Source organism: Triturus cristatus, chromosome 8, assembly GCF_964204655.1.
Source record: "Triturus cristatus chromosome 8, aTriCri1.1, whole genome shotgun sequence".
In the NCBI taxonomy this organism is placed as follows: Eukaryota; Metazoa; Chordata; class Amphibia; order Caudata; family Salamandridae; genus Triturus; species Triturus cristatus.
The window spans coordinates 451994488-452009249 of NC_140591.1; the positions used below are offsets into that span (position 1 = coordinate 451994488).

Sequence of the window (14762 nt, forward strand, 5' to 3'; positions counted from 1 at the left end):
ACCATGAGGTCGAACACAGGCCCCTGCAGTGGAGGCATTAGTCCACTGAGCCACTGGAAAGTAGGTCAATGGGTCATTGTTAAGAAACCTCACACTAACCTGAACAGGTACAATAAACACTATGGTCCAGAAAGAATAAAGGATGTTAAGAAAAATGTAGTCATTATGGCTGATGGCCGAATGTGGAGCATGGATAGATTGGTTCCACATCCAAGGCAAGGTATCTGTAATAAGTTGGTTAATGGTTCAAAAGAGCTGTCCAACATATCTGGAGTTAAACGTGGTGACAGGAATGTAAGTTCACCCAAGTGGCATGGGGACTATGTCATGAAATAATCTTTTATATAATGTTACAGCATTTTCTGTGTCCTCTCTTTCCTGTCAGACCTCCTTCCACTCCATATTCATCTTGTTTTGCTGTTTCGTTCTTCTCCTCCTTTCTTACCTTTGCTCCTATCCTTTATTTCTAATCCCTCTTTCTTTATAATTGTTTTCCTACTCCATTTTCTCTTTCATCTACCTTCCTCCCTTTACATCTTCCTGGCTCTTCTCCTCTTTTGTTATTTAGGGTAAGGAGATGTGTTATAACTTCTCCTTTTTTAAATGTATAATGCCATTTCATGTATATTATCTTTTGCAGGTCTTCTAGTTTTTTTTCCTATTGGTATGTTCCACCCCCATGTCTCTGGGTCCTTGGTTTTACTTTAGAACCCTTGTGAGAGTGCACCTTAGAATGTTGGCATTCTTACTGAGGAGGGTTAGCCTTGGCAGTTGGGGAACTGTTATTACTTCATTTGTTTTTAAGTGTTATCATACGGCCCTGCCACTGGTGTGGTTGGCTGTCTTTCTAGGGGTCTTGAGATGAGCAGTGCTGTCTCCTTTAAAATGCACAGATCCATTGAAGAGATACTGAACTTGGCTTCACCTCTGAAAGCTACTCTGTGGTTGCTGGTTAGCTACCAATAGCTCACAAGCTACCCATTGGAGACCCCTGGTTTCCACCATAAGAATGTTTGGTTCTTTGCATATTTCACAAACATTATGTTATCTAAGCAGATCAATAATACAGCTCTTTAAACAACTGCATGCTCTTGGACAGTGGCGGGGGGGGGGGGTGGGAGACGTGGGGCCAAGAGAAATCGAGAAGAGCCAAGGGGAGAGGAAAGGGGAAGACAAAATAGATCAAATGTCTCGAGAACAAAATGGATTGTTCTTCCCCGTGACATAAGAATCAGTACTCCATGGGTAGGCAGATGTATGCATTTGACCAACCGGTCGGAAGGAGTAATCATGCGAAACAGCAGAAGGCCAAAGGGAAAATTAGAGGGAAAGAAGTAGATATGTGGGTTGAAAGTGGGAGAAACTGGGATAACAGAGTTAGAAATACATGCACTGCTCCAAAAATATTAGAGAGAAAAAGAAAGACCGCGAGAGAGCCAGGAGGCCGCTTACCTGCTCCACAGTGGAGACCGCCCACCGACTCCACTGTCTCAACAGTGAGTCCTCATGTGATCCTATCACTAGGACTCATTTTGCTATGTGCCCCCAGTTGAAGAAGGAAATGTTGGGATGGTGCCAGAAGGGAGCTGATGGGAGAACGTAGACCAATGGGAAGGAAAATATCAGGTATCTGACAGCCTTAAGATGGAGAAGGTAATGTTGGCTCACTGATAGTGCTTGAAATGGAAAATACTACGTGAATGCATTAACTGTCTTAGAGTAGCTGCTTCCAGATGAAACTAGACAGTCCCCTATTTCTGAAAAGCAAATTATTTTGGGATTGTGATTGCTGTGCCAATTTATTGCCGCCACTTCTGTGCTTGCTGCAACACAGTAGACGCTACATTGGTTTAGCATTTCACAATAGTTCAGCAAAAACTCGGTTTGCCACTATGAAGCATTCCCAGAGCAGCCTTAATGCAGGACTCAATGAAATACACTTGCTGTGCCATTCATAAATCGCAAACATTTTACAGGCTTAAATTGTACTTCATTTATTCTTCATGCAAAGCTGGCATGCATTTTCAGCGTGGCACTATTTTATATTCTGCTGCTTCCAGTGTCCGTGGGTTTGCTGCAAGTTTGGGTATCTGTCGGAGCAGAAAGGCACTATGTAAACTGACAATGTGTGCTGGTTTATGGCGTTTTACAATCAATAGACAAACACTCTGAGATCGAGTGGAACTTCCTTGAATTGCCTGAGTCGGAGGAGCTCTTACTGAGCACAAGATGGCGGCGTGCTCTTCGGCGGAACTTGCTGCAGACCGAGGCTCCGGTTTCCCTCCTGGAGCACGAATCTCGGAGTTCAACACAGGACTCAACGGGACATGCACCATACAAGGCACTCTGCTATTTTGGTTTCTCTGAGCCCTGTCTGTTTCAGAGGCTCGCTCCAGTTTTCAACTCAGCCTGACCCTAAAATGGCGACTGCTCAAAAACGTGATGGACTTAAATGTCTGACGAACAACAGTGCAGGCTGCATCGCCGTTGAAACAGATCGGGGCCTAATTTCCATTCCGAGTGCCCGTTGCCGGATGTTCATGGCATCCTCACTTCTCTTCCCTAAGGTACAATTTTCCGCCGCTGTTATACAGTATGATCTTCGCTCCAGTGAGCACTGATTGTATGATCTGACCCTAAGATGGCGTCCTTTTGTGAAGTGCAGGGAGCGCTTCTCCTTCCCTTACTGGTATACGTGCTGGAATCCTATGATCCTGCGCAACTGTCTCAGCTGTGGTGCCTGTTTTTGTAGGGTATGAACTATATATATATATATATATATGATATACAGTATCTTCTTCATTCCGGCGAGCTTTGCTTGTAAGGCCTGACCCCAAGATGGAGTCCATTCGAAATGTACGCGGATAGCTTTCTCCTTCCCCTGTTGGTCTGCGTGTCGGAATCCTATGGTCCTGGGCAAACGTTTCAGCAGTGGTGCCTGTTTGTTAGGGATTGAACTACTGCTGGACCATTCTCTCCTGAAACCGAGTTTCTCTTGGGTGCTGATCCTGACCTTAGGATGGTACCTGTGTTTTTGGATCTCAGAGTATGTGATGAGATCACCCAAGATCTGAACGAAAGCTACCGCAAGACTCATAAGACGCAGTCCTCTACCCCCTTCACCCTAAAGTATGTCGCCTGGCCTCTACATCTTAAGGATCTCTCCCCTGGGACCCACTCTCAAACTATTTCAAATTTGATGCTGAGATGACCCTGCATGGTGTTTATTATTGGCAATGGACCGAGTTTCCATGTGGCCCCACTTGGGTTTTGGTCCCGCTTGCTCTAACTTTTGGGCCCCCTTGGGACACGTTCCTTCCATTGCCGGTATACCTGAACTGATCTGCTCCCCTGCCCCCTGTCTTTTCTCCCCTCCCTTTTTTCCCTCCTCCCTCTACTGAGGTCTTGCCTCCTATGTTTGATTATGCAACAGTATCTAACGTAACCATGCAAATCTGTTATTCTTGCTATTCCCGACTGCGGATACGTGAACAACATGGCTGATGACCGGTGGAGCTGCTAGACAGCTATAGAGGAGATTGGCCCTGGTCTTCCCTCTCGGCCGTCACCTACCCAGCCGGACATTAGGCATAGTTCTCCTCGTCTCTCCACTTGGGTCTCCTTCCGCCCCCTCCCTCCTACGAATTACTATAACATTGTTTTTTTCCCTATATTTTTATTATGCTCTTGTAACGGATGTAATTTGTAATTTGTAATGTAACGATCCTCATGTAAAGCGCTCTGATACCTCCGGGTCTAGCCAGCGCTATATAAAACTCAAATAAATAAATAAAAATATTTGTTGAGTGGCAAAACATAGGGTTACCACGTACTGCCAGGGAAAGAAAGTCAGCATTCTATGCTATATAGAGTCTGTACATAGGGTGTCCTCTCCACGACAGCATGGGATATCTCAAGTGCTGATATCCTGTACCGCAGTTTAAACGTTTGGTCTGCTGCTAAATATGCTATGAAGAGAAAATAACCAAAGAAATGTGCTTAAGCTGCACCACTTGCCACCAATTTTCTAAAATAGTTACAACAAATATCTTGTAAAATATAAGGTATTCTCTCGACAACTGGACTCAATGTGTTTTAGAAGACACCATTTGTCACTCTCACAGAAAGAGTACACAGTTCTATATCTTTACAGGTATTAAGGAGTATAAAAAAGCCACTCATACCAATGAATGGAAAGCTCACAAGCAGTGCTGGAAAGTAGAGGTGTCGGCCTGGATCCAGATTCCCCGTGCTATAACACCTAGAGGCCAGTACAAGGGAAGGAAATGAAGACACACAGCCATTCACATCACAAGTACCTTAGAGAAACTAGGACTTAGAGACAGGGTCTTTACTTTGTTGAACCCCCCCCCCCACCTGCCATGTAATATATGCACATGCAGTGCTAGAATGCAAGAATTATCATTGTCTATGAGTAATTACACAGATAGCGATATAAAGGACATCTACTAACTTATTTTTCATTTAATTCTTTTATAATGCTGCTCATCCCGGTGTGGGGTTTTGGAGTGCTTTACTTCACAAAGAGAAAAAAGAACAATTGAAGGACAGAATGCTGCACAATGTCAACCATTCACCCCATGCCTTTCCAGGTCAGACCCAGCCATATGCAAAGCAGTCTTGACCCTGTTCCCCATGATAACAGTCTAGCCCCAACTGCCAGACCCTCCCTGGACTGGAAACAAGAATCCAGGGACTGGTTCCGGGGCATCACCCCACATCAGCAAGGCTAGCTTGACTCCGGTGGCATGGTGAGCACGGGACCCACGTCTGGCCCCTAGTGGGATGGGTATGCCTAGACATGGGTCCCTTGCTCACTGTGCCACTACATTCAAGCTAGCCTGGCTGATGAGGGGTAATACCCCGAAAACGGTCCCAGGATGCTTGTTTCCGGTCCAGAGAGGACCTAGATTGGCAACTCAGGCTGGACTGTTCCTATGAGGCACAGGGTCAAGACGGATTTGCATATGGCTATGTCTAAACTGGGGTGGCGTGGTGAGCAAAAGAATGATGGACTTATCCAGATCTCTTGACTGGGGTGAATGTTTGATATATTTAGTATTCCGTCCATCATTCGCGTATCACTTTACTTCACAAAGAGACACCGTAAATCATCCAAGTGTGTAACTCAATAGACAAAAAATGTCACATAAGACAATTAGTTTTATAAGGTGTTAGAAATTAGATATCGCACATACTTGTGAACATTATATGCGAAGACTGAATGGTCAGAAGAAAGACATGGTCAGGATTTAAAACTTTACAGTGATTGGTGTTGCCTGTACTAACAAGGCATATTTAATTCCCAACAGATCCCTTCTTTGCAACCTTAGACTGAGAAAAAAACCACAATAAGGATCTAAACCTATCGTATACAGACTCCTCCGTGATTCTGATAAATAGACCACGGTGCTATTTTAGAAGGACTGCAACATATGAATTGGGAGTAACAAAATGATCTCAGTGTCAAAAACAGTGGTCCCCTTACCCAGCTACATAAACCACAATTCTGTGATGCACATGTTACAGTATGTGCTTTGTCGCAGGCACATTAACCTGGTATACAATGTTTTGGATCAAAACTGTGACCAGACAAAACACAAAACGTTCCCAGAAATGCATTAAATACCAGAGTTATTTTACTGCTATTATTGTCCCCTCAAGACTTCTGAGCACACAAAGGCACATGCAGCAGATGTCTTCAAGCAGAAGATATTTTAAAATGCAGCCTTTTTGTGACCAATTAAGTAATCTATAACAGATTTACAGTCAAATTCGTCCTTGTTTGCAATTTATTTACAGCATGATTATTATTTTTATTTTAATGCATAAGTTGACCGTCAGAATCTGCTGTGCAAACTCCTTTCGTGACACCACCCCTTTTCCATTGCCACACCTTGACCCCCAATGCATGGATTCCCGGAGTAAAATGTTTCGAGTTCTAGCACTGCCCATGAGAAATTGTGACTTGGGCTTTTGAACATGGCTCTGCCATTCAAAATAACGTAAGCGACCCCTCCCATTGCAAGTTTAGGTCCAGTCGTGCGCCCATAAGGAATCGGAAACCTTGGCAGCTACGCGCCCTGGCACTGTCCTGCAAACGGCACAATATTGCCCGCTGTACGTTTGGTTGTTGTTTCGTAGTCCGCCTCTGACTCAATAGCAGACCAGCGACAATGAAAATACACGATGTGAGAAAGGAACACAAAATGGCGCTCATTCAAGCGTTAGTTACCTCCTGCACAGTCTGGGCGGGGTGAATCCGGAAGTTCAACGTGGCGCTGGCGGAAGGCGGGATTATGTTCGACTGCGGGAAGATAGTAAATAATCATGGCTGCACTCTAATAACATTAAACATTTCTACGCCGTCAACTGAATTGCCTATTGTTATTTAAATATCGTAAACATGAACACCCTCCGAACAACGAAAGCCGGTTGACTTTCCGACCTTTCTTTATAAATGTGAAACCTTGTTTCTTTCATGGCACTCAATCCTGTCGGTCAGACCATTCTTGTAGGTTTTTGAACATGATGGAACTGTGAACGACGAGATGTATCCATGATCACGTGGTACAGTAAAGCGAAGATGCCAGGAGTACAAGTTAAGCTTCCGATCTGGTTGCACAGAAGGCAGTTTTGCCAGCCCCCAGCCCCCAGCTCATCCATACGCGCCGGTGGGAAGTAAATACGACAAGACTAGACAAGTAGCAGGAAGCCACCAAAACAAACTTTACACCAGACCTACCTTGACGCCGGCATGGAACATGGTGACTGCAGTAGTGGTGCGGACCAGGGCATTGCTGGAGGTCTTCCCTTCGAGAATCCTGCGGGGCACAGGAGGCACACAAGAAACTCAGCACAACTATTACAAACCTGCGTAATATGCATTTCAAAGGCAGGCAAGATGCCATATCGCAGTAAGAGACGAGGTGTGTGTGTTCAGAGCAATGCAGAGAGCCTCGACTAGGACGGAGGCGCGCGCCATGGCAGCCCTCGCGTTAAGTACGGTCTGACGCGAATTCAAGCTTTCAAAAAAATCACTCTTTTTTGCCAGTGAGACACCCTAAGTGTGAAGGGTATTCCAAAATGTGGCTCTGGTGCTTGCTGTCCTACAAGACTCCGGCTGATTTGAGCTTACCTGTGTTCCTATTCAGAGTGGCCTAAAGTGCAGGGTGGATTGTTCTTATTGGGACAGGACCAACCTGATTTGCATATGATCCCAGGTCTTCAGTGACACAGTGAGCAAACAAATGACCGAATGTGACCAGGTGCAGTTATCAAGACTGAGAGTGCCACAGACTGGCCAGGAAATTTGAAGCATGCATTTCCCATACTTATTTTGGCACAAAAATTACAGAGCATAACATTCGGCTTATATCGAGTAGACAGTGTGTGGAATTTCAAGAGCCAGTTCCGTTTTTACAGGATGCATACATGAAAGCAGTTTTGGTACACAATTAAGCTAAGCAGCTTTGATACACAATTAAGCTAAGCAGTTTTTATACACAAATAAGCTGTGAAATACAAATTACCCCTTGCCTTCACACACACACTCTTTGGGAAATGGCTGTGCCTCTTTCTACATAAATTAATACATATGCCTGTATATAAGAACATGCATAGTTAGGCAGGAGTTACAAGGCAATGTATGCGAATCCGCAAAAACCATAGAGTACACATATGCACAGCTCACGTGTTGTATACTTTGCATGTGTAATTCTACAATATTTGAATCAGCCTGTAGGTCCCTCTGGATACTCAGGAGGGGATATTGTGTGATTAAGCAACCAACACATTCCTGTATGGCTCTGGGAGTCCTAGATACAGAGATCTCTGTGTATTATGAACCTTCAGATAGAGAGGTAGCTACTCTTTGTGTCTCATGAAACTAATCACTACAAGTAGATGACAGGAGGTCCCATGACTCTATAGATGTACGAGGAGATGCTATGCTTATTGGCATTACAAGGCCGTTCGCAAAGGTGAAGGAAGACAGCACTCTCTTACCTGCTGACGAGAGGGGTGAACAGCCAAAGGTTACTCATTATGACATTGATGGGGAAGCTGAACTGAAGGAAAGACAGAAAAGAACATAGTGTGTTAACAGTGCCGCGGATGGCAAGATATCAACCTGCCAATGCCAGTCCACACAATCTTTTCAGTAATACCAGAATCCTGTCTTATGCTCTTCCTTCATGGCCCTTACAATAAATAGATTTTCCTTCTTCAAAAAAAGCACACCTGTCTAAAGGGAAGCCTATTTATTCTTGGTAGGGCTTCGAAGTCCTAGCTTGGGGGGGCCCAAAGTAGGTCAATGAGGGCAAATCCTGTCCAGATATTTAGAACAATCACTATGTAAATAGAGTCCATTCAGATTTACTGCATGTAATTGAATCTTCTGTGGATATCATGAAAATCAGTTATGAATCTGGCACTCCTGGACGTCCGTGGGCTAACCTTGCCATAGAATCGGACAACATTTCTGATTTCCACAAACAGTAAGTCTGGCCTGCCTCTTTCTGGGTGAAGAGCACCTAAATGTCCTTTTCTTTAGTGCTTGGACCGACTGCCAGGTTGGTGGCACTTTACCAGGAGGTAAATCCAATGTAAAAAGAAACGCAAGAAAACTATGATCCGGAGTACAATGAGGGTGTGGTCAGCAATCGTGGGGGCGGGGTCAGTGATGTGGCTAAAATGAACAAAATATTCTTTAACTATTTTTTTGACCTTTCACCTATACGTAACTGTATTATAAAATATAGTGGACACACCTTAAATGAAAATTAAATGCAACTCAAATTTATCTGTTGGAAATGCATTTTTCTGGCACGAAAGCTTAGATGGTTAATGTGATCACTTCAAATTCAGTAGGAGCAGCCGGATGGTCTCTGATTTGACTCTGGTTCATGCAACAGGGAAATACTAAAGTGTTTTATAGTGCTAAGAGGTCCGCGCCTGTTTGTGAAGGCACTGCAAATATGAAAGTCATTAGTTTGAAAAATGTTATACATGTTATTCCAAAGTCTTTTTTATACACTTCCATTAAAAAGACACTGTAGGAAGGTGGACTCTGACTGTATGGTTGCCCCCAACTTTTTGCCTGGTATTTGAATGGGTTTGACTAGTCTGGCTGGGATCCTGCCATCCAGGACCCCAGCCTATCTGCTTTCTCCCTTAAACAACTTGGTGTGCATATTAGATGCACTAGTGATTGGATACTGTGATACCTTATGAGCCCCTAGTATATGGTACCTTAGGTACCTAGGGCATAGGTACTTCACAGGCCTACCAGGGCTGCAGCACGTCTTGTGCCACCCTGGGACAGCCATACCAACTGCCACCACCAGACCACTACTGTAGTCTGGGTAAGATGGTGCTTGCACCCCTTATAGGGATACAGGTACCCTGTATCCCACCTATTTACAAGACATATATTCGCATAGGTCACCCCTCAAGCAGGCCATGCTAATCCTACAAGGCAGGGTGCTGAGATATGTGTGAGGGGGGACCCCTACCTGAGTAGGGCCCCTCTGCAACCTTCATTAAAAATAGTGCGAGGTTGTTTGTAGTGTAGTCATACCATATACTCTTAACCGCATTATAAGTCTATCGCGATAGCGTGATAACTTGAGAATGGCTACACAGAACCATATCGCGTTTGGTGTCAAACATGTAGGAATAATACCCCCAGTCCAGCCATGGGCATGAGGGCATGATTCCCCCGTGCTAGAGGGGCGGTATGGGAAAAGCAGCAGAATTTAGACACCAATTTAAAAGTGCACACGTAGTACAAAATGGGTGCTACCCGCCACCCACACGACTCTGGCTGCCTGTTGCTGGGGAAAATCCCAGCCTCTGCAGCTGGACAATAGGGCTCCTGTGGCAGGGAGGTGCTAGCACCTCCCCAGACAGGATATGTGGATTGGAACTGGGTGGGTGCACCATATGTTGCCTTTCAGAGTTGCACGTAGGCTGCTACAGCGCCTACATTCTGCATACACCGCCTGGAACCGGTTCAGGGGCATCCTGCCCCTCGCCCAGGCGGGAAACACACAAAGGGGAGAGGGTGTAGCCACCCTTTCCCGCCTCAACTCTCATTGGTAGGCTCTGATGTGGACCCTCCCCTAATCTCCTGGATAAAGGTGAATACTGTGTCCCCAGAGCCTCAGATTAATCTTGGACTTTACAGACTTGACCTTCGACGAGCTGCTGCCCAGCTGACTGAAGAAATCTCCCTTGGGGTAAAGGAGTTACCCCCCTGCTTGGCAGGCACCTGAAACACTGCAAGTGACCCGGTTGGAACTTCGCTGCTCCTATGGACTTCGTCAACTCCCAGCAACCTTGAGGTGGGTTTCCAAAGCATCACAGAGGCCAGTGAGTGTGCACAGCGAGTCTGAGCACCGTGGACCACGTGGGTGCCGAGATTCCCAATACCCCAGGACACCGGCCACCTCTTGCATAGCACACGACCCTGACCAGTGGGGAAGTTGTGCTTTGGCCCATTATTGAGCCAACCTCTAAGCAGCAACTGTGCCAAAGATCAGCGCCCTAGCCCCCTCCGGTGGCCCGTGGGCTCCCTTTTACGCACTCCAAATTGCTGCCTCCCGCGGTCCCTTGTCTTTCGACTGGTGGGCCCTAGCGGAGGTCAATCTCTACTTTTAAATGTTCCCCTGGTTGCTCCAGGCCTCCTCTACCGTCTCTACAAAGGAGACCTCTCACAGACCTCGTGGGTCTGCACCAGTAGCTGATTTGTTCATCTTGCGTGGGTTGCGGTTGCCAAGGCTTAGTGGATCCAATCCGGACACTAACACCGCAGCGACCCTCATCCTTCGTGGGACAGTCGCCCTCCAGAAGCTGGCCTTCCTTGAAACCTCCCGGAGCCCGTGGCAGCAGATCCAAGCTACACCTCTTTCCACTTAAAGGAAAGAGCCCTTCAATGTCGGGTGCTTCGAGCTCCCTGGTCACTGTGCCGTGACCCAGACTCTGTCCCCTCTGCTTTCAGGTTCATCTCTACAAGATCTACAACTTAATTCTTCATGACATCATCAACGCTTTTGGCTAGCAGCAGTTTTGTACATTTTCTCATTGAAAATCAGCCCACGACCCGACATCGAAAACGACCTATGCACCCGGCTTCCCTGGGGCAGGTAACAGTGGTACCTCGGTACTCTCGTGGTAGTGGGCTCTTCAAAGGCTTAACTCCAAGCCCTTAACTTTGAACTCCTGCTAGAAGTGTCTTTAATCTTTTAAAATCAAACAGCGACATTCTCCATAGGCTATAATAGAGATCCCGATAGCAGCTATTTGCACTGCACGCGTCTCCCGTGGGACCCCTTCCTCATAACCTGGGGTGGATTCTTAAGGGGCTAGCGATCCTAAATGCCCTAGGCATTGTCTGTAGAATTGTCGTGGTTCTTATACCACTTTTTTAATATATGGTTTGGTCCCCCCCTGGGGCCCTGTGATTCCAGTGCTATTTATTGTATCTATCAATGCTTGTTTGAATTTAACTTTACCTCTAGCCTCATAAAGAGACTTGTGGGATTCTGTCTAGAATAAATACATGTATTTTATATATATATACCTGTGTGGATTACTCTTTCATTTGGTCATTCAAGAGGTTATCTATGGTAAAACAAGAAGCTTAACACTCCTTCAAGACTTAGCCTGAAGGCTGCTCTCCACAGCTACCACTAGGATAGCTTTCTTTAAAGGTTGACTTAAACCTATCACCATAAGAGTCGAATTGGACTGGTGCAAGGTGGCCACTATAACTAGTGACCAGCATATGCCAGGCCAACTTCTCACAGACACATTTCAGATTCTATCAATTAAAGTCTAAAATGCCTTCCAAGCAGTCTTTAGATTTGCTGATTAACCAATTGCACACATTTACATTTCCTTTAGGAGCAGGGACACTGGACTTGCTTCTTCTTTAGGTGCCTCTCCCTTCTCTCACTATAGCCTTACAGCCCACTGCCTTGAGCTATACCACTTGTTAAAGGCCCTGAACCCGATTTATAGGGTTGCACCGCAGGTGCGTGCCTATAACAAAGGTTAGGGCCTTTACCAACCGGTATAGCTCAAGGAAAAAGGGCTATGAGGCTATTAGAACACTCCACACAAGGAGGGTAATATGCCCTACATTAAAAAGGCAGAAACAGAAAGACAAACATTGGAATGTTGGCGCTCCGGACTTATACCAGCCATTATAAGCCCGGAGCCACTCGATTGGAATGTTGAGAGCTTCATTGAAGACCATGTTCTACTTCACGGTAGAGACCCTTCTTCTCTTCTTTCAACCTGCTGCAACTTATTCGTTCAGGATCGGTAGATTATTTAAATAAAAAATATATACAAACGGTTTTGATCAAATTATTAATATTTGGACCGTCATTCTCCTGTCACCCTGCCCACTTCGACCTCTGGCTGTGTCCTGGGCATTGCCACATCATGGGTATTGTGATGGGTCACTACTGCCCCTCGCCTTTCTGTCTTGGCCTTAGGACTAAATAAATCCATGGTTAAAATCTTCAAACTAAGGAAGATCCCGAGGTTACAGTGTATGAGGGGGTCCCAATCTGACCTCAGTGCTCTGAAGAGGGGGACGTTCGTTACACGCCTCCCGAAGTCAGCCTTGCATTCTCCACCAGCAAGGACCAAAGCCATTGAAGAGCAACCAAGGCTAGGCACAGGCTGTCCAGCAGATAGTGGCTCATGCCTTCACGCAAGCTGTTGGGATGTGTGGTGGCACCTGGCTGCCGACCCTCATATTCTAAGGTCCACCTTCCCCAAGAGTGGACACCATCCATCATGGTACATTCTGAGCAACACCCCTCTAGGGCGTGCAGCACCATGATGTGTTTGATGGCCCTGCACTTCTCTTCTACAGTCTTTAATGGGATAGATTTCCCTCTTAAGGGATGCTTGTCCTATTATATGTATTTCTAGTTGTTTCAGACTAAAAGGTGCGAGTTTCTTATTCTAACCGTACCCTCTGCATGTAGACATTAAATCTGCTGGTTGGAATGTCTCTCCCCCAGCTAGGGCTAGGTTTACAACATACCACTGCATGGTTTGCAGCGCTTGCGCCTCAGCGTGCATCTTAAGTTAATCTCTTTTTATTTCCATCATAGCAGTGACCCAGAAGATGGCATTATAACCTCAAACACGTGCCTTAGGAGTTACTAAGCCATAACCCAAGCATCCATGCCTCGTTTTCTGTGGTCGCTTAATCAGAGGGATGCAAGTGCCAATTACAACTGACTAGTGGATAAACATAAAATATCAATTTCAAGGCCCTACATTCTAATAGTAGAATCGGAAAGGTGACCGAAAACTCACTGACTGACTATCCGAGCTGCCAGGACCCACATCCACTTTCTTCATCTTCCTCTAGAATACACACTTCGTACCACGATTCTCAAAAGCACTTTCTTCCACCTATTAACAGGGCCCTGTATCGCTTAGACCATCGCTCCTAATTTGCATTCTCGCTAATAACGTGGCATCGAATATTCAACAAACCTGAGCAGCGCACAGTATTTGGAAATGTGTGCTTATACCTTAGGAGTCTTTGGTCTCCTCTAATCACGTGTTCTGTTCTACGAGGATTTGCCAGTATTTACGCCGAGACAGAGTTATAATGTCTTGTGAGTATACTTGCTTCAAAGACCGAAGCATAAATCTTTTACGTGGCATTAGTAGAACATTAAATAAAAGAACTGTTTGAATACCGACAGCACAGAACACATTTAGCTGTGCGGTTTAGCCTCCTGCAAGATGAGAGTTTTACACTGATTTTCGAGAGTTCTGCCCAGAGTTGGGAACAGCCAGTCCATCGGCAATGAGTTGAACCTCAGAAACATTTTATGCAGAACTTTACAGCTAGAATCACTGGACGGGATGTCTGTGTACTTAATTGTCTACCGAAGTGGTTCACGTCAGCCTCCTTTAGAAATTGCTTGGGTCCTGCTGCTTGTGCTTCACCAGCTCACAAAACCGCGTTGCTCTATCCGCTTGTAGCTTTAACCTCACTTCACTGAACAAGAAAGTTAACTATGTATTTCGATAAGTTTAATGAGACAATCTATTTCCGAACCACCACTCTGGCTTGAATATATTGGTATTGTAATACATATCTTTCGGACTTATGAGAAATTCGATGTGTGGACGGAAAAGTCCCTCACCCGATGATAGACATTTATCCCTGCCCTGAGTGCCCCAGCTGCGGTGATATCTGGATCCTTGGTAACGATTTTTGGTCACGGATCATGCATGTGTGCTAGGACCTAGGCCTGCCTCATGAACTGCAGTCTTTTTATACCAGGAGGGGCACCTAAAATACTACCTCCAATTGGCAGAAGGCTACTTCCTTCACACAAGTGCAGTGGTGGCAGCATCATTTTTAGTAATCAGTAGAATGGACAGGCCTTTTAACCGGTCTCACGGGAGTGGTGTCTTCCTTCACACAAGTGCAGTGGTGGCAGCATCATTCTTAGTGATCAGTAGAATGGACAGGCCTTTTAACCGGTCTCACGGGAGTGGTGTCTCCTGGGCAACTCTGGTAAAGTTCTGCAACTCCCCGTTGGCCTGCTTTGGATTGGGTGCAGCTCTGGGTGTACGTGTGCCTGTGGGAAGCTGCAGTGCATCAGGAAATGGCATGTGTGGTTGCGTGCGTGTTGGGATAAACATGTGCTTCTAAGAAGATACAGTGCACCAGGAAATAGCATGCATAGTTA

At 45.6% G+C, this 14762-nt stretch overlaps 1 protein-coding gene across 8 annotated transcripts in view; it reads right to left on the reverse strand.

Moving 5' to 3' along the window:
* Window positions 1-14762, reverse strand: part of LOC146802300 (N-fatty-acyl-amino acid synthase/hydrolase PM20D1-like) — a 257866-nt gene that overhangs the window by 137088 nt on the left and 106016 nt on the right. For 7 of the 8 annotated variants that reach the window (XM_085621866.1, XM_085621867.1, XM_085621869.1 and 4 more), the window contains 3 exons: window positions 8029-8090; window positions 6767-6845; window positions 6257-6328 (listed from right to left, as the gene is read on the reverse strand). In XM_085621866.1, coding sequence (XP_085477992.1) covers window positions 6257-6328; window positions 6767-6845; window positions 8029-8090 — 213 coding nt within the window. The remainder of the gene's footprint in view (window positions 1-6256; window positions 6329-6766; window positions 6846-8028; window positions 8091-14762) is intronic. The other variant, XM_085621870.1, reaches the window with a different exon arrangement.